At 42.3% G+C, this 18,683-nt stretch overlaps 3 protein-coding genes across 6 annotated transcripts; 2 read left to right on the top strand and 1 right to left on the bottom strand.

Moving 5' to 3' along the window:
* Window positions 1-560: 560 nt before the first annotated feature.
* Window positions 561-6,128, bottom strand: snai1a (snail family zinc finger 1a). 2 transcript variants are annotated; one of them, XM_037102186.1, is made up of 5 exons: window positions 5,846-6,128; window positions 4,850-4,941; window positions 3,756-3,893; window positions 2,701-3,222; window positions 561-2,009 (listed from the first exon to the last, which is right to left on the bottom strand). In XM_037102186.1, exons 3-5 carry the CDS (start codon window positions 3,829-3,831, stop codon window positions 1,825-1,827), a joined length of 783 nt encoding a protein of 260 aa, XP_036958081.1. In that variant the 5' UTR covers window positions 3,832-3,893; window positions 4,850-4,941; window positions 5,846-6,128; the 3' UTR covers window positions 561-1,824. The 2 variants fall into 2 exon arrangements, with proteins under 2 accessions (XP_036958081.1, XP_036958080.1); XM_037102185.1 differs by lacking the exons at window positions 4,850-4,941; window positions 5,846-6,128 and having other exon boundaries at window positions 3,756-4,561.
* Window positions 6,129-6,269: 141 nt separating this feature from the next.
* tp53inp2 (tumor protein p53 inducible nuclear protein 2) lies at window positions 6,270-8,879 on the top strand. 2 transcript variants are annotated; one of them, XM_037102189.1, is made up of 4 exons: window positions 6,270-6,443; window positions 7,256-7,449; window positions 7,847-7,949; window positions 8,147-8,879. In XM_037102189.1, exons 2-4 carry the CDS (start codon window positions 7,341-7,343, stop codon window positions 8,391-8,393), a joined length of 459 nt encoding a protein of 152 aa, XP_036958084.1. In that variant the 5' UTR covers window positions 6,270-6,443; window positions 7,256-7,340; the 3' UTR covers window positions 8,394-8,879. The 2 variants fall into 2 exon arrangements, with proteins under 2 accessions (XP_036958084.1, XP_036958083.1); XM_037102188.1 differs by having other exon boundaries at window positions 6,271-6,443; window positions 7,253-7,449.
* A 4,266-nt stretch (window positions 8,880-13,145) lies between these two features.
* LOC119021252 (glutathione hydrolase 7-like) lies at window positions 13,146-17,594 on the top strand. Of its 2 annotated transcripts, XM_037101427.1 has the most exons (15): window positions 13,147-13,396; window positions 13,596-13,798; window positions 13,876-14,027; window positions 14,114-14,231; window positions 14,317-14,384; window positions 14,464-14,537; window positions 14,613-14,794; window positions 14,886-14,973; window positions 15,070-15,200; window positions 15,308-15,396; window positions 15,963-16,088; window positions 16,191-16,308; window positions 16,392-16,529; window positions 16,621-16,720; window positions 16,828-17,594. In XM_037101427.1, exons 1-15 carry the CDS (start codon window positions 13,252-13,254, stop codon window positions 16,977-16,979), a joined length of 1,884 nt encoding a protein of 627 aa, XP_036957322.1. In that variant the 5' UTR covers window positions 13,147-13,251; the 3' UTR covers window positions 16,980-17,594. The 2 variants fall into 2 exon arrangements, with proteins under 2 accessions (XP_036957323.1, XP_036957322.1); XM_037101428.1 differs by lacking the exon at window positions 13,596-13,798 and having other exon boundaries at window positions 13,146-13,396; window positions 13,862-14,027.
* Window positions 17,595-18,683: the final 1,089 nt, after the last annotated feature.

An 18,683-nucleotide genomic window follows, 5' to 3' on the forward strand; every position in this document is an offset into this window, starting at 1 on the left:
TAAAGCTCCAGTCAGGGCAGACTGTGACTCACCGTCTGGGCGGAGGAAGAGGAGAATGTTATACTCTCCCTGAGGAGGAAAAAAAATATACACACACACACTGCAAATCACAGATATGGCTTACTGGCGTTCCACCTTAAGATCTTTTCAAGAGCTGTAGTGAGCATGTATGAACTTGTGTTCTTGGGATTGATTGGAAACAGAAGTTGACTTTCACTTAGGTTCTCTTTTAACTGCACACACACACACACACACACACATGCACATCCAGCAATGTTTACACAGTGACGGTGAGAAGTAAATGGCAGGTGGAAACTGGAAACAGGTGCAGTCAGTTGTTCCCCTCCATCACTGAGTGTGTTCACCTGCACATCTGCAAATTCAGCTTAGCCACAATGACCACTTCGCTCTCCACGCCTAATGTCAAGATGGTGAAAACGAACGTCCCAGTTAATGATCAAACAGACCTTTTATAACCAACGACTGCACCCATTTCCACATTTGATCAAAGACATAAAACTGTTCAACTGTGAATTCTGACGCTAAAGCAAACAGCGGAGCAAGTTTTAATAAACATAAATTACTTTATTGAATGAAAATGAATCAGTTACAACATAAGAATAAAAAGTGAACACATGAGCATGGTACAAAATTGAAATAACACATCATCTGCACATTGCACTATAAAACACTGCCATAAAATGTTTAGGAAAGTTACAAATTCATCTTTGTACGGCCTGTTTACAGGCTTCTGATCTCACATGAGACAACCATCACACCAACACTTACAAATCTTTGGTCCCAGCCTTCTTACATCTCAACCTGTTTGGTGCTAATTTCTACTAATACTGCAATCAATGTTTATTCAAATCCACATATACTTACTGAGGTAAAAAAAAAAAAAAAAAAAGAAGAAAAGGCACATTTTTTGGTTTTCAAAACTTACACAATTTCAAGGCACAAATTCATTCACGTTACATAATATGGCTTTGGCTGTTATTATTAACACTGTGGTAACCTTGAGTGCACGGCTTGCATTGTCATCGAAGCTCCTTTGGACAACAACAGAGTGAACGTCTTTTTCTATCTCTGAAAAGCATCAGATTAAAGAGAAGGTTTGGATGTAGTCAAAACAGAGGCTTAAAACGATCCCCCGCTGGTGAAGAAGGACTAACTGGTGCCATTCTTTTGTGATGACACGCTTCCTCTTTTTTTTCTTAAGCAAACCAAGGGCAGTGGAAGTCACCTGCTATCAACCAGCGAAGGTCATGGCTGTAGCACCTGTTAGCACCTCGTCTATCTACACCACAGTACCAGGGACAGCTGTGTGTGCATTTGCTTTTGTGTGTGTGTGTGTGTGTGTGTGTGTATGTGTGTGTTTTTAAGGCACGCTGAGAGATTTATTCCACCCACGCACCCCTACCTCTCAGCAGCTGTGTCTGAGCCATGATCCTGAGCTGGCCGGCACCAGGACAGAGACAGGAAAGAACACCTCTTACCCCAATGAGTTCACTACATATTTGGTCTTTGGAATGGGCACAATAGCAACAAAGGGGCTGATATCAAGTGAGTGTTGCCATTGCTCTGTTCAGATTTGGTCCGGCTTCAAGACCTCAATCTAAAATCTGCTCCTCGGATGATTTATCACAGAGCAGAGAAGCTAAAAAGGCTTGTAAAGTCACATCCAATCCCTCCAAGTCTCTCATTCAGGCCGTTTCAAGCTCTCTGGGGCCTTACAGGCAGTCAGCAGGCCCGTTGGCTCGCCTCTAACCCTCCACTGTCCTGAGCTCTGAGTGGGTCCCCTCTGTCTGTCTCTGTGGTGTCTCACACCGCGCTGGAGCAGCACCCCGAGGAGCTGTGTTTCTGCAGCAGCGACATGCGGCTGAAGGTACGAGAGCAGATGCCACACTGGTACTTCTTCACCTCGGCGTGGGTCTGCAGGTGAGCCCGCAGGTTGGAGCGGTCGGCGAAGGCCCGGTTGCAGTGGGGGCAGGAGAACGGGCGCTCACCTGGAGAGAGAGAGAGGGAGGGAGGGAGGAAACACGTCGTTTAACTTAACAGGCCTTTGACAACAGTCAGGCGTCTCTGAGTTTACAAGAGCCTTCCATTAACGCCTCACTCACACACACACACACACACACACACACACACACACACACACACACACACACACACACTCTGGAGATAATGAAGACTCACATGGTCAGCTGGTGGGGTCAGAGCCTGACTGAATTAACATGATTCAATCAGAGCCAAATGAGATTAGCACGCTAACAAGTTGCTGCAGGTACTAAGTGTTCAGTGATAGCAGAGCGCCTTCAGGCATTCTTTGAAGCCTTTTGTCACATGTGTGTAGGCCGGTCCTCCCCAGTAGCCGCGATAAGATAATTAGCCGACGAGTCATTGTTGCTGTGACATTAAACACAATGACTGATCAATGAGAGCAGGGTCTACAGAGGGCTTCCCTATGTGATAACGTCTGCTGATCAGGTGTTGGAGCTCATCAGCCTGATTGTCATGGATATCCTTCACTTCACAGCCCAGATGATGAAGAAATGTCCTGCTGACTCACAGTGACAGCAACTCAGATGTTGATACAGCGCCACAGAAACACGCATTGGGGATTTCTTCACTCATGACTCAACATTAAAGTGGAACTCTAGCAGATGGGTGAGGGTGTTTAGAGTTGCTCGGTCTTACCTGTGTGTGTGCGGATGTGGCCGCGCAGCAGCCAAGGCCTGGAGAAAGCCTTTCCGCAGGTGGTGCACACGCAGGGCAGGGTGTGTGAGCGGATGTGCATCTTCAGCGCCCCGAGGCTGGTGTACTCTTTGGGGCAGTGCTTGCAGAGGAAGGCTGGCCTGCTGGCGGCTGTGACCGGCGCCTCCCTCTCCTCCTCTTCCTCAGGGGGACTGATGTGAGGCATGACACCAGTGCATTTCATCCGCTGGCGGGGGCCGTATGTGTGCACGGGTTCGGGGCTGGGGGGGTCTGAGCTGCGCCCTTCGTCCTCCTCTCCACAACTGCTGGCGCTGCTGCTGAGGCTGGACGGGGAGCTGAGGTCCAGGGGGCCTGGGGTGGCGGAGGGCTCTGTTTGGGAGGTGGGCAGGTAGAGGGTGGGCAGGACACTCAGGTCCCACACCAGGCCTGTCGTGAAGCAGGTGGCAATGGAGGTGTTGTCCCCTGACGAGAGCTCAGCGAGAGGATACCTCTCCAGTGAAGTGTCTGAGAGAGAAAGGAGGGGATGTTTCAGACATGCAGCCAGTGTACAAAAAGTACCAAGATGTATGATGATTGATCACAGAACAACACACAAACACATTTGGAATATGTTTTTAAAAAACTTCCCCCAACTACATCTACAGTGTCTGGATTTATTTTGGTGTTACATTCTTGTTTTTCTCGGCAGTTAATGAGCGTAAAGCTGAAGCCATGGGAAGGCTTCATGGGCCGTTTCCTCCCACGTATTCACAAGGGCTTGTAACATGAATGGAGCTCTGTCTGGTTGCAGAAAGGGGGGAAAGTGCGTTTAACGGGCCCCGACTTGAACGGGGAGTAGCCAGGCTTGTAGTTGAACCAGGCACAAAAAGCATAAAAAACAATATGTTCCCAAAATAAAGTCACAGTAATCTAAGAAAAAGACTCACAAGCACTTCGCGAAAACAGGTGGTTTTCTATCTACTTTGCGCACTTACGTAAGGATGCGTTCATAATTCATACAAGAAATAATAATTTTAAAAAAAATTGTCCCAACTCACCATTCTGACATTCCAGTTCACTGTAGTTTGGCTTTTGTTTGGCGAAGTACTTTTTGACCAAGAAGGATCGAGGCATCGTCCTCGTGTGCGTTAAACAAACTGTGCGTAAAAGTCTCCTGTGGTCACGACGCACAGCTTCTACAAGAGCCAAGAAAAAGTGGATCAAATCGTGGTCCTCGGGATTCCGCAGGAAACAGGGAAGTATCCTCCTAAGGTCCACGAGTTCGAGCGGACTTCAGCGGACGAGCGTGTGCGTGCAGCCTTCATAGAAAATGACTAAATGCTGGCCTCTGTTCTGAAATACTCTGACACAGGCGGTAGGGGTGTGCTCGCCCCGAGGGCCCTCCCCACCTCCCGTATCAGCGCTCAAGTGCGCAGGATGAAGTCTTCATGCTCACACACTTTTACAACAACAAAAACACGAGCCTCACAGCGTTCACACACACACGAACCCACTGGTGTTGACCCAGAGACAGGAAGGGGCGAGGGAACAGTAGCAAATTATTACAATTAGTGCGAATAAATGACATAAAAGTGGCAGTGTGACGCTGTGTGGTCCAAGCGTGCAGATACATTCCCACCTCTGTATACCTGCAGATGTCACGTGATAAAAACAATTTGCCATATATTTTGATCCAGTTTTATAACAGTGAAGCTCATAGTGTGCGTACTGGTGTAAAGACTTAATGCTGTATCTTATGTATGAGGAGAAACATCATCCAACTCTGCAGACTACAGGAGGCTACAGGCTCACACTTAAGCTTCAAATTAAACTCTACAGTTCAAATTATCTGCACAAGTGTGGGTGACTTAGAGCAGAAGTCACTGACTTCATCTTAAACAATCGGCCTCATGTGTTTCCCTTATTTTGGGAATTTGCAAGAGAATGAGGTCTGAACTTAAGACTTCGTGAAGAGGCTTAATGTCAGTGTCATTCCACTGAGGTTGAGAGGACTGTATGAATGAATTTGGATTCAAAATACTGTTTCTCATCGGAGCCCCCTGTTGTAGGATGTCACGGTGTCACCAGACCTGCCACACTTTATTTAATAAGGCTACACCCTGATACACACAGGCTGCCTCAGCCCACCGACCTCAGTGGGGTAAGTCCGCCATCTTCCGGGAGACAGAGGGTAGTGTTGTACGACCTGCTCATGTCAATGAACACTGGGGGGCTCTCAATCACCTGTGAAATGACACATTGAAACAACATGTGAGCTGTGCGTTTTAAATGTACGTCCAGTCACAGAAATAATAAATATATAATTAGCTATATTTGCTCCCACTGATTATCCACCTTCCACCTTCATTACTGACATATGGGCCGCAATAAACAGTGAGAAACAATACAAAATTAGAGTTTCCCAAAAAGACATGATGCCATAGCAGATGAACAGGATTATTTCCCCCTGATAATATATGAAATACAAACTTTTTATAATATAATATAAAAATGCACAGGTTTTTACGTGTATCCTGCAGGGTTATCATATATTCAACATTCCTGTACTGTACATGCTGGAGGAACTGTAGGCTACGCCTCTTCAGGGTAATGCTTAGTGTCATGACCACAATGTTACAGTTCCTTGACAAATATGTTGGAAATCAAAACTGCATCCTTTTCTTTTTTCCAACACAAATTGGAAGCAAATGTGACAGGACTTCCTATGAAGATAAAGAGGAACTCTTTGTGTTTTGATGTGCACAGTTAGCACAGGCTGCACAGTGGCTCAGTAGGAGACACCAGGGCTTCACAGATAGGAAGTGAAAGTTTCATTTCTTGCTCTGATGCCTTTTGTGGAGTTCATTTGTTTTAGGTTTGAATTCAAATTCATGTTTTCTCCCAAAGCCAAAGATGTCACTGGGCTGTTGTTGTGAATCTACATTGCCCACAGATCTTAAAGTTAATATGTCAGAGCAAGTCAAAAAGCTAATATCATTAATATTTAGCGTGCAGATATTCAGAATACTGGTTAGATTTTTCTCAAGTACTGACAGTGGCACACTGCTACTGTAAGTTACACAATGTAAAATAAGTTGATCTACATCGATCAAATCCAACCACCAGATGGAGACAGAGAGTCACTTACGTTTCTGCCAGCTACTGATGCACAGCTCTGCGTGCAGCTCAATGATAATACAATCCTCCACAACAGCTGATCTGACGCATGCCTATATTAACGTATGAGGGGACTATTTTCACTAGAAGCTGCTTAATTTAAGTGTAGTAACTTCATGAATAGACAGCGCCGCCCTCTTCCGTCTTGGCTACGAGCATTCGTATTCAAACAGTCCAATACTAAGGGATGGTTTGGTACAGTTAGCCTTCCTGTAGCTATCACAAACAACGCATCTTACACAGTAAGAGAGAAACCAACACACAAGAGTGAATGAAACGTACAAAGTTTGTTAACATGACGTTCACTGTCATGACGTGCAACCTACCAGAATCAAATCAAACCGCAGGCGCAGGGTGCGTCCTCTGATTGGTGGATGACTCCTGGTGGGCGGAGGCAGGGGCGTGCCCTCTGTTGTCTGTGTTCGGTTAAAGATTTGAAATAGAAGACAACAGACTGCTCGGCTGTGACAGTTTCTGGCTTTTAAAGGCTTTTTCTTGAATTAAAGGTCCTTGTGAACGTTTACAGATTGACTCTCCACAATGAGCCGCGACTGAAACACTAACAGCAGGTAAGGACGCTGCACAGCTGAAGGCTAATATACCGAGATTTACGTTACGACTGCGTACGTTAGACAATAAAGCAGCAATCATTATGATAGCTGTTGACATCAGCGACGCATTTTATTTATTCAGCTACTATCCCAGTGTTGCGTTTCATCCGGACTGCTGGCTGTCATCGGTTGTCTCGGGCTAGTTTGGTTGCAGCCATGGAAGGTTTAATGACATATTACTGCAAACCACTGAGGACTGAGCATGACCTAAATACACGAGACAGTGTGTGTAAAAATACATTTAAACTGAATTCAGTCAATGAGAGAAGTTCGATTGTACAACGAGGTGATCTGTGTGGCTGCAGGAGTTTTTTTCTTCTTAATCCTGTTGTTCCTCCCAACATTGATTACTGTGTATGGCAGCGAGTGAAAACACAACAACAGCAATGCAACAGCATTATTAGGGTTAGTGTGCACCGCAGACACAGAGCCATCGGAGTCCAGTAAAAGGTGCAGGCCAGGCTTTGCACTGACAAGATGTTTGATAAAGGGAGCCCCTGATAAAAGGAGCCCCTCCCCGTATACGCCCACAGACAGATGGACCCTAACAATGAAAGTCTTGGGGAGTGGGCATCACTATTAAAAAAAACACAATTTCATTGGACACCCTAGTCAGCTGACCGAGATTGCTTGAAGTTTGAAAAATAATAATGGAGGCCAGGTCACTTGGCATCACTCCCAAACAGTCAAAGAGGGATTAGAGTGACATGACATGAAGGTATGAACATGTTTGTGACTACATGAGCCAGTATTCTCCTTCTCTTCAGCAGATAGAGACTGTGAGCTTCCTGCTAAAGAAAGAAGGGAAGGAGGACAGCAGCACACACCTCAAGAGAGGACAAAGAGAAAGACGTCATGTTCAAAACAATCAGCCGTCTGCTTTTTGGGGGAGAGGAGGAGACCCCTGAAACAGTCAAGTCTGGAGAAGAGGTGGAAGAAGAGTGGCTTGTCGTCAGTCATCAAGGTCAGTCATGGGACACGTTTTCCATATATTTATTATACTAAATTCATAAAGGCATATAATGTGGTTTATTCTGGCAAATGTGCAATATGATTCACAGTTAGTGGAAATGGACATTTTTGTAATGGAAATTTCATGTTTTTACTGAAAAAACTATTGAGATCATGATGATGTGACATCTGTTGGGGTCTGTGCCAAACGGATATGTCCTCTTACATCTAGAAAACAAGACCTGAAGGCCAGGCGACTCTGCAGCACTATAGTACTTTATTTTAATAATTCTTTGTCACCTTTGGTCCTTTGGTCCTACAGGAACAGGTGAAAAACACAGGTCCCTTTTTTGGCTATACTGAATAGTTGCCTAACTATAACATGACAGACCCCCATTTTGTGTCCACAGAGGCAGGTTCAGCAGAAAACCAGGATGCAAAACTGACTGACATCCAACCGTCAAACTCCACCCCACATGGGGACACAGTCGCAGCTGTGGCAGCTGACATCAGGTGAGGGAGCAGGAGGAATCAATTTTCTTGACATATAGGATTTCAACATCAGGAAACCGTTGCAAGATAATATTTTGTATACTGACTATAAATAGACCATTTCAGTTCAATTTCATTTGACTTCACATTAACCTATACTGATGAATACTGACTCTCAAGGCTTTTGTATTCACATACCTGTTTGTGTTTTTATGCAGTGTTTTGGATCCAGAGCCTGCGGTTGAAAGCAGCAGCAGCCCCAGTCGAGCCATCTCAGGCTCCAGTTCACAGCCTAAGGCTTTGCTAGAAGTGACAAAGATAACCTCCACTCAGAAGGCCAAGACCTGGGCAGACCGACAGCACATGACTCGTAACGCCATCCAGCGCCAGAACCGTGTTCGTCAAGGCGTCCAACATCACTCCTTCCCCCTCCAACAGCCAGGACATCGCAACCTCTGCCACTAAGGCTCTGGTGCCACTACTGCATATGTTAACCAAGAGATGATCTCACAACACTCATCATACACTTATTTAACATACACTGCAATATATACATACACACACACCTTTTAGTCTTGTGTAGACATAAGCTATACATCTAGTCTGGATGTAATTACAACAACAACTCTTACCACCAGGTAGTAGGCAGCTACTTTATGACTTGTACTGTATCTGAATTTGGAGTGCTATTGTTCACCTCATGTAATGAGATGTTTTGTTTTTTTTTGTTTGTGTGCATGTGGATGAAAAAAGTGCAGCCAATGCAAATGTATGCTGTAACATTTTGGAGAAAGTGATGTGATTTGTGCATGGACATGCATTACCTCTAGCCTATACTCGACTGAGATGATCGATCATCTGATCCAATATTCAGCTTTATTTTAATCAGTGTTTCTTTAGTTTGTTTTTTTTTATCCAATTGTCAATAAAATAAATTAATTTAAAACTATGCTACTTTTGCCCTGATGCATCACCTTATCTGCAAAGTAACTATTAACTAAAAGTCATCCAATAAATGTAGTGGACTGGATGTATTAAGACCTCAAAAATGGAAATGCTCAGTAAAGTACCTCAAGTACCTCAAATTGTACTCAAGTAACTGTACTGAGTTAATGTAGCCTACTTGGTAACTTTCCATCACTGCCTCAGTGCCAGATGCTTTAAAGTTTAGCCTGAACTTGCTGCTGCACACATGGTTTTGAAGTGATTAACTGTGTCCACTTACCACCGATCAGATGTGTTGATTTCTGACTTTGCATGTCACCATATGATCTCATCAGTTAACACAAATATGTAAAGCAAATGTGTGAGATCATTTACATTAAAGATTTTGCATTTGCTCAGTTAATTTTTAAGGCCAGGTTTGTTCATTTTAACAGATGTACTGTATTCGTCAATGACTGCATATAAAGATGTCGGCTATATATTCATATTTGTAAAGTAATTTACTAACGCACCAATAGGAGTCCATAGAGGGTGTGTGGTAGTCACACAATGTAATGTACAGTAGGCAGGTGTGACACTTGTTCAGTTAACTTAAGCAAGAAATCACAGAAACAAACTTCGAGCAAAAGTTATAGACCTAACTGTAATTATAATTTCCAATAAATTGCACAGGTTTGAGGCAGCAGCTACAATAAACATAATCCAAAAATTCCTCCTGACACTTAGTAAACGCAGCCATCTGTCAGCTGCTCACCCTTTACAGCACATCATTCTCATTTGTTCTTGCAGAAAAATAGTTGAGTCCTCATTTCCTGCTACCTCGACAGAAGTGTTCGTGTAATATTCATATACATTCCCAGCCAGTCTCTGTTCTGGAAAATGTAGACACAGATGCAGAATCCCTGACTCACCACTGTTACTGCACATTACAGTAACAATGGTGAGTCAAGGTTTCTGCATCTGTGTCTGCTATGTGCTTGACCAGACTACAATTTGAAATGGCTGAAGTTTCAAATGATGTTTAAAAACCTCTGCTTAATGAATGGGGTATAAATCATTTATTTTAACCAAAGATTAAATTAATTAGGAATTTAACATGAATTAATGATATTCATTGTAATATGTTACCCTGTTTTCAATGTAACCTCCATAAGTGATATTACATTTGAAAAACTTGGTGCCCTTAAAATGAACAATCTCCATCAACCATCAATGATTTTGCCCTGGGAAATGGATTCCACCTTGTAGTACTGTAAGGACACTTAATCACAATCAGAGGAATTTGTATATTTTGTCTCAGATCTTTTCACGCATTCTGATAAAGTATTGTTAATTTCAATATTAACTTGAATAAGGCCTTTACCCATAAGTATCATTTACACTGGGGATTCTGGGAACACATCTCCATTACTTTGTATAAAGTTAAAAAGGTGCTAAAAATAGCTTGAAGCTAGAAGTGTCAACTAACAAATGAAAATTAAATGAACCTGCACCATTTCCCACCCTAATTATGTACCCACACAACCCTGAATACATTGCCTAAAATCACATTCTATACAGTTTATTTTAGTGAACATTTATTTAACCGGGCCAGTCATTGGAAGTCTAGCAAAAGGCAAAGTCAATGTATGTTGACAACCATGTAAAAAAAAAAAAAAAGAAGTCTTTTTTTGTGTCCCCACCACTTTTCAACACACTTTTTTGGCACTTTTTGGTTGACTTTCACCCCTGGCGCATCTGTACCATTTTCTATTTATCTGAAAAAACAATGTCATATTAAATGCGGCAAGTTGATTTAACATAAATAACATTATCATAACTCACTTTAAAGTCGTTTGAAACATTTATATCTGAACATCAGTACAAATTTTGTTAGAAAGGTAATTTGATGTTATACACTACAAAAATCAATCAGTAATCTTTAAATCAAATGTAGACATCTGACATCTCAGTCTGATAAGGTTTAAGTAAAGGTGGAGAAATTTCGTGTAAATTAATATCACAGCAAGACTTTTGTAGCCTTATTTCAGGCAATTATTACCTTTATTAAATCACTTAAAAGGTTCTTGTGAGAATCTTTTACTGGATCACGTTACATTTTAGAAATTACACTACATTTGAACCATCAGCTAATATTTACGTTTCTGTTCATTATCTTCTGCTCAGTTACTCTCAGACAGGCATTTGTGTGTTTCTGGTTGTCCTCCTTCTGTCTTCTTTGGTAAGTCATATAGACAGGTTTGTCTTCTTACATCTTCCAGAGCATCTGAATACTGAAGGTTAGACAAAACCACTGGGGTCCACCTTGCTATCACATTGCACAATACAGTAGATACTTTAAACAGGGTAGGATACTGCAGGCAAGGGACCGGCCAAGTTTCCATACAAGATTTCTGCCATCAGAGAGGGTGACACCACTCCACAACTCAACCCCTGAGCAGCCTAATCATTGCAATGCATGATGCACGTTTTATTGTGCATCTACAGCTAACATTTCATGCAATATAATTCAAAAAGCACACTAATCAAGTAAAGCAAAAATAAACAGAAAACTATAAAACAAAGGCTGGCTGGTGAAGTTACCCCTCTTGGTCTGGAGAGAGTAGGTGTCAAAGTGGCTCCATCAGTAATGCCTTTTGTAAGAGATACAAGAAGGTAAAGGATGGTAAGTGACTGGTCTTTGAACTGTGTGTCTGTCTATCTGTGCCCTTGATACAGCTGAGGGGGAGGCCAGCAGAAAGGCTTCATTGCCCTCACGTGGTGAAAAGATGTGACGCCAGTCTACCTCACAACAGGCCTCCTGTGAATCTCAACATACTGTACACGAAGATGTCTGTTCATATGAGGCAAATAACAAGGTAGGAACGAGAAGGATTGTGTGCAACTTGTGGGAACTCAGAAGTTAACCTGACAAGTTAAACTTGATGGCATGTTTCACAACTTTGGCAGGGTCATTGGGGACCGGAGGCGATTTACAGTAGAGAGTTCTTCAGCAGGACCCTTTTTTGTACTTTCGAAGTTGTTATTTTATCGAAAAAATTTCAGCAAGAGCTGGTTAAATGGTGAAACAGATTTGCATCTTAGCACAAGCATTAGGGAACCTCAAAGGAGTAGGAAATAAACTAAGCTTTCTTGCAAAGAGTTGGATGAGAGGATTGTTACCACTGATACCACACAAACATGACGCCACCACCAGCGACAGCTTAGCTTAGCTTAGCACAAAGAGTAGAAACAAATTAAATAGCAAGCGGGGCTCAGACTAAAAGGTATTCATACAAAAACATCTGTGTATAAAAGCCATGTTGGGATTTTACAGGGGCTTATGTGCCAGACTGTTTTTGGTCAGGCAAGGTCACTTCCTGGAGTCTTGACATCACTGTGAGGTTGCCAGGCGCTCAGTGGGGACTCCAGGAAGTCATTGTGCCCGGCCAAGAAATAGTACAGCTCATAAACCCCTATTAAACTACGAATAAATGTACGGACATCAAAAACTATTTGGACTTAAAATAATTTCATCAACAAAGAATGGAATGGTTTGGCATACCTTGTCAGCTTTGAACATCTTCGTAGGAATCTCAGAGTCACACCCACCTTTTCTCTGACACGTGGCTTGTGAGCCGGAGGAACAATAGCAGACATGTTGTTGCTTACTGCGGGCTTCGTGTCATTAGTGAAAAGCTGTTTGTGGCCGCTATCAGGCATCGAATAGATCTTCCCTCCACCTGTATGTGGCTGATATGGTCACCCCTCACCTCATGGATCTGACTGTGCTTTGTCAGACTGTGGACTGGAGCGGCACGAAATAAAAGTATAATTCATGATATCGCACAACATGGCTCCACCTGTACTGCACTTACAAGAACTAAAAAAAATACTTGTGTCTTTGAAGGCCGTAAGGTCAAAGGTCAGGTCTGTTCTCATGTTTTTTAGACTGAAGGTAAGTTTTCTTGATTGAAAGTCAAGATATTGCGCTAAAATGTTTCTATTTAAAAGTGAAAGTCACCCATACAAATATTTACTAAATAATATTTTAGTAAATAGCAAATTACTCAGGTAAAGTATCTGAAATTAAATATACTTAAGTATCATAAACATAGATAACAGTAAAGTGTACTCATATTGTACTTGGTTCAAAACCTTTTTATATAAAAATAAAAACTAGGACTTTGCTGCTTGTGCTGTATTTATGCATAAAATTGAAATGTCCAAATGACATTGAACTGCTCACGATTTGACGGATGTGTATGCTGAGATCTCATTGGTCAGCAGGTTAACGCACCTGCTATGTTTGATTACATGTTCAACTGTGGGAAAGGTGAAGTTTATGTACTTTTACAATTACTGGAGGCATATTGTGTTCTTTTGAGTTAATTGTTGAATGAATACAGTGAGGATGAATGTTTCCCTTGAGACAAAACTCAACCAGCAGTTCACACGCGGATATAAAAGCTGTGCTGGTTCAACTCAATTACCTGACGGCTCATCCCCAAGTGACTTCACCTGTGACCTGAATAAAAACCATGGTGAGAGGAAACAGACAAAGTGTCCTACTGATTTAAACCTGCCATGGTGCCAACATTGTGGGTATAAATCGCCTGATAAGAACCCAAGGGAGAAAATGGGCAGGATCTCTGAAACTCGAGGACTATTTGCATCTTTGCACTCTACAACATTTCCATCATGTTGACAGTTTCAAACTTTGTCTCTTTGCTGCTGCCACAGACTTCAGCCACCTCCCACAGGAGGTCCCTCTCAAACAGCTTGTGTCTGGTAGCCCAAATGTATCCGACCAAAGCTTGTCCGATCTCAAACAGACAGACAAAGATGGCCCCATGCAGGACAAACCTGCTTATGCTGTGTCTATCACCTTTGCCATTGGAGTGACAATTGCTCTGATCCTGCATATTTACATGATGGGGATTCTGGTATGTCATGCATGTCAAATATGTAAGTGTTTACCACAACTGTATTATGTAACCTCGTGACAGTTACTTCCTCTCAGGCCATTGTGAAAGGCGTGTCGGCGTCAGATCACGAGCGCTGTACTGCACTCAGCCAGAGAGTCCTTCATGATGGTGGATCCAGTGTGGATGCAGCCATTGCTGCTGCCCTGTGTTTGGGTGTTGTGCATCCACATGTGTCAGGTATTGGTGGGTATGTGACTGATTAATTTATGTACTTAATATAAACGTGTCTGATCACAAATCTGGTCCTTAACTCCCTAACTGTCTTTTCCACAGAGGTGGGGTGATGATGGTTCATGACATCCAGAAAAATGTGACCAGGGTGATACATTTTCAGGGAACTGCGCCTAAAACACTTAAAGAGGAGATGCTGCAAAATGTTTCACAATTAAAGGTGATAAAAAGGCGGTGGGGGGTGGGGGGGGGCACAATTCATGATTTTTTATTTCATTATTTGTCATTTTCCTTCATTTATTCAGGCAGGTTTGCAGGTGGGAGTGCCAGGTATGCTCCGAGGGTTACATCACGCTCACAGCCTGTATGGGAGGTAAAAGACTTCCGATGAAGTGAAATTTAACCTGGTGTTTATTAAGTCAAAGTCACGTCTAACCACAAAATCTCTCAAGTTTATCATGGGAGGATGTGGTCACCCGAGCTGCTGCTGTTGCCAAAGAAGGTTTCAATGTGTCTGTCAGTCTCGGTGAGTTTAACCACTGACTCATTATACAATTTGAGGTGATCCATCCGGATGTGACTCATTTATGTCATTCTGCAGCTGAGGCTATATTGAAGGTAAAAAGTGAGCGGCTGTCGCAGCGTTTCACGGACATGTTCCTCCCGGGTGGCCAAGCTCTGCGTGCCGGATCATTTGTGAGGATGCCAGGTCTGGCTGGAGTCATGGAGGCCAGCCTGTGGAACTTCTATGAGGGGAACTTCTCACAGGAGATGGAGGATGAGGTGACATCCACATATTAAATCAACCTGGTTTTCAGAGAGTGTTACAATCACCCAAATGTCAGTGATTTATCATCTGTATTTTCATTCATAGATACGAGCTAATGGAGGGGTCCTGAGCAGAGACGACATCAGTAACTACAGTGTGCAAGTGGAGCAGCCAGTGGAAGGCCTGTACAATGGTAGAAACTAGATATTGCTCAACAATACACTGAATGGCAGTGAATGTATTCTTGATGCCTTCATCTGTACTGTCTCACTCTTGTTTCTTGTCTCAGAATTTATTACTCAAGTTCCTCCTCCCCCGTCTGCTGGTGCAGTGTTGATATCAGCCCTCAATCTTTTGGAAGGCTTCCATCTCACTGAGAACAATAACAAAGAAAATCAAACATACCAGCAGATTGCAGAGGTGCTGATTACAAAACTCTATTATTATATTACAGTGTACATTTATATTATGGCCTGGTTGGAATAAAAGCATTCCTGCATAAAGGTGATTTATTTTGCTCCATTCAGGCTCTGAAAGCAGCTTTGGCTATGGCCAGTGGTTTGGGTGATCCTAAGTATAACTCTTCAGTGACTGAGCTGCTCTCTGACATGCTGAGGTAAACCATGAAGAGTCAGGGATTAATCACACTATGCAATCTTGATTAACTGATTGTCTGTCTGTCTATGAAATGTCAGCAATAGGGCACAGGCCCATTTGGCTTTTTTTTTTTTGTGAAAAAATGAACAAATGATTAGGGTGGCTCAGGTAATTTTACTGGTTAAGGTGTGTTTACAGGTCTTGAGGAGTACAACTGCATGAAGTGACATATAACCTTTTAAGGCTTCAGAAGAAGCTGCATGCAATCTGATAAACTGCCTCCAGTGATGTCACTCAGTGGTTACATTGTGGGTGGTGTAGGTGCCACAAACAATCCACTAGTCTGTCACTGCACTCTTACAACAATGACTAATTAGGGACAGTTTAAGAACACATCATTAAAATCCATGCAGCAGAACCAGAGATATCACCACTTTTATGGTACATGCATCTATGTGTTTTATAACATATATCATTTTCATATTTTGGTGACATTATGGACTACTGACTCTGCTGCGCAACACGAAACTGACTCATCAGTAAATCTGCAAAATTCTGTTAATTTTCTCTGTGCTCTCACTAAAGTAAGAATCAAACTGAAGCGCTGCATCAGAGGGTCAAATACTCCGCTGTGCGCCCCCTGCAGACAGAGCTGATGGCCGGGCAAGTGGTGGTGATGGGACCAGATAACGTCATGGTGACACTGGCCAGGTGACAGTAGTCTGACATATGACTACACCGCAATAATGTGCGGTATGTACTGCAGGGCTCTATGACTATTTTATCATATCTCTTGTCTTTATGATCTGGCAGTTCCCTGAGCAGGCCATTCGGGAGCAGAATAGTAACAAGGTCTGGCGTCATTCTCAACAGTCTCATTCTTGACTTCTCCTGGCCAAACAAAACCCACGGACAACAATTCACCCAGGAGGTACATTAGAAATCTCCCCCGATACAATGAGTGGCAAAGCATTGTTTTTAAATATGGCTCTCTGTTTGACGCCGGTGCTACAGAACAACAGAGTCCAGCCAGGCAAGAGGCCCCTATCATCGCTCCTGCCCACAATAGTGGTGCCAGTGTGGAGTAAATGCGGGATCTATGCAGCAATAAGCACTTCAGGTGGACAACAGAGTTTGAGTGTGATCACCCAGGTTTGATTATGTTACATTTTAAAGGTTTGAGTAACTGCTCCAAACGACTCTCCTTGATTAATTTACTGACAGAGACTTGTGTGTGAATTAGGTGTTGATTGATTTGATGTCCCTCCATGAAGAGAAAAACAATAGCCTCTCCCTGATGAGACTCCACCCCAAACTCCAGCCAAACAGACCTCATGCTGACTGTAAGTATGACACAATATTTTTGTCACTTGAACTTTGTCTTTGTTAGTATAACATTAGTCATTTTTCCATTTTATAGTTTCATGGTTTCCTAATTCTCCCTCATCAGCTGAATTTCCAGAAGAGGGTGTGCAGTTTCTGGATGAAAAAGGCCACAAAGTTCAAGGAGTGAAGATGAAGTCTGCTTTCCAGGGGGTCATGAGGAACAAAGATACCATTTTGGCCATAACACTACCTCAACTATCTGGTGGTTTATTGTAGCTGAATTGATGTCATGAACTTTCATTAATATCTTCAAAGGGCATTTTATAAAGCGATGGTATCCAGACAAGCTTGTTCGACTGTATGATGTAAGTCTGAGGTTGTTGTTTGCCAGTGTTGGATTGTCTTAAGTTATTTGGATCACCAGCCAACAGAGGGCACTCCTCCTACAGGTGCCTCTATTAAAATAAGACGAAATTGCCTAATCATGTGATGTCTGACCTTACCACACTTGAGCTCTGATCTGATATTTCTTCATGGCTTTTTAAATAAATGATAACAGACAGGTTTATGCGGGTTGAGGACACACATGGTGACTGAGCATATGCAAGCTGAACAAAACGAGGGCTGTTGCGTAAAAGTCACTGATGTGCTGTCAAGATACTGTCAGACAGTCATACCAGCTGAATCACAAGGTAGGACATGTCACATGCGTTCAGTCTGTGTGCAAACAAACATGTCACTCAAAATTTTGCTCTCCAGCCATTGGTTAGCCTACTTTGCTTGGTATGTGTTGACCATGTTTGGGGAGTAATATCAGGACATGGTGACCTGTGATAATGGAGACGTGTTGTCTTCATCAAATCCTACTCAGAAAAATAAAGCTGCAGTTGAGTTTTGGGTTTTTATTTTAATGTCTAATCTGACGATCTAGTACAGTTTGTCAGAAAGGACGAGAAGACAAATGTGTCATTACGTCTCATAGAATTTACTGCTTAACTCTTCCGTCTCAACACATCAATAACACACAATGTAGATGGATGCCTAAGTCAGTATTCACACATTTTTCTAGTGATGGAATCTAACCTAGTACATTTACAGAAGCACTATACTTGATTACAGTTTCGGCCTTTACTTGACTATTTCAGTTCTCTGTTACTTCCAGTCACTTAGGAGACAAACATTTTACTCCACTGTATTTAACATTACATCACGCTCACAGCCTGTATGGGAGGTAAAAGACTTCCGATGAAGTGAAATTTAACCTGGTGTTTATTAAGTCAAAGTCACGTCTAACCACAAAAGGGGCACACTTTGTTTATTCAGTTTATTCATGTGCATTTGATACCTAAGTAAATTAAAAATCAGTTGCTTTGAGACTTTTATTTAAGTACTATTTGGATGTGTCACTTTCACCAAACTAAAAATTTCACATGATATGTTTACTTTTCCTTAGGTATTACTTAAGGGTTCTTTTTACAACACAGCTTAAAAACGTGTATTTTAAAGGTATATTAATTTCCCTTAATAAATTCACAAACAGAAGAAAAAGTTGCAGTTTTAAAATCAAAGAATGAATTTGATCTAGCATCATCTTCACTTTTGCACTGCACTTTTCATTCTCAGTTTTGAGTATGGGTGGGCAGATTGATCCAAAATATCTATCTTGTAGTCAATTGGATCGATACAAAGGGATCAGTTTCAGCTCGACTTTTCAACAGTGTGTCATTTTATTTACATGTTTCATCCGATATGCAGCGACAGCTGAACGTGAGAGGAGCGTTGTTTGAAGCTACCTCGCAGCTGATGATTAAAAGGTTGCACGGAGGGAAATGCCCCATCAGTCTTTTCAGAGAGGCAAGGAATATATGCAGTAAAATAAAAGTTTTAGTCAAACTGATCATCATATATTGAGCCCTGTGGAACTTGTTATCTAAACAAATGAATTTGAAAGCAATATCTCAAACCTGAAATATGAAAATG

Source organism: Acanthopagrus latus, chromosome 6 (genome assembly GCF_904848185.1).
Source record: "Acanthopagrus latus isolate v.2019 chromosome 6, fAcaLat1.1, whole genome shotgun sequence".
Taxonomy (NCBI): Eukaryota; Metazoa; Chordata; class Actinopteri; order Spariformes; family Sparidae; genus Acanthopagrus; species Acanthopagrus latus.

Bases quoted from the DNA above. Each gene is read 5' to 3' on its own strand.
- snai1a (XM_037102186.1), bottom strand. From the start codon at position 3,831: ATGCCTCGATCCTTCTTGGTCAAAAAGTACTTCGCCAAACAAAAGCCA. The intron at 3,223-3,755 runs GTGAGTTGGGAC...TTTCTCTCTCAG, and splicing joins TGAACTGGAATGTCAGAATG to ACACTTCACTGGAGAGGTAT. The intron at 2,010-2,700 runs GTAAGACCGAGC...CTCTCTCTCCAG, and splicing joins CCACATCCGCACACACACAG to GTGAGCGCCCGTTCTCCTGC.
- LOC119021252 (XM_037101427.1), top strand. From the start codon at position 13,252: ATGAATACAGTGAGGATGAATGTTTCCCTTGAGACAAAACTCAACCAG. The intron at 14,028-14,113 runs GTATGTGACTGA...TCTTTTCCACAG, and splicing joins CATGTGTCAGGTATTGGTGG to AGGTGGGGTGATGATGGTTC. The intron at 16,309-16,391 runs GTACATTAGAAA...CCGGTGCTACAG, and splicing joins GACAACAATTCACCCAGGAG to AACAACAGAGTCCAGCCAGG.
- tp53inp2 (XM_037102189.1), top strand. From the start codon at position 7,341: ATGTTCAAAACAATCAGCCGTCTGCTTTTTGGGGGAGAGGAGGAGACC. The intron at 7,450-7,846 runs GTCAGTCATGGG...TTGTGTCCACAG, and splicing joins GCTTGTCGTCAGTCATCAAG to AGGCAGGTTCAGCAGAAAAC. The intron at 7,950-8,146 runs GTGAGGGAGCAG...GTTTTTATGCAG, and splicing joins GCTGTGGCAGCTGACATCAG to TGTTTTGGATCCAGAGCCTG.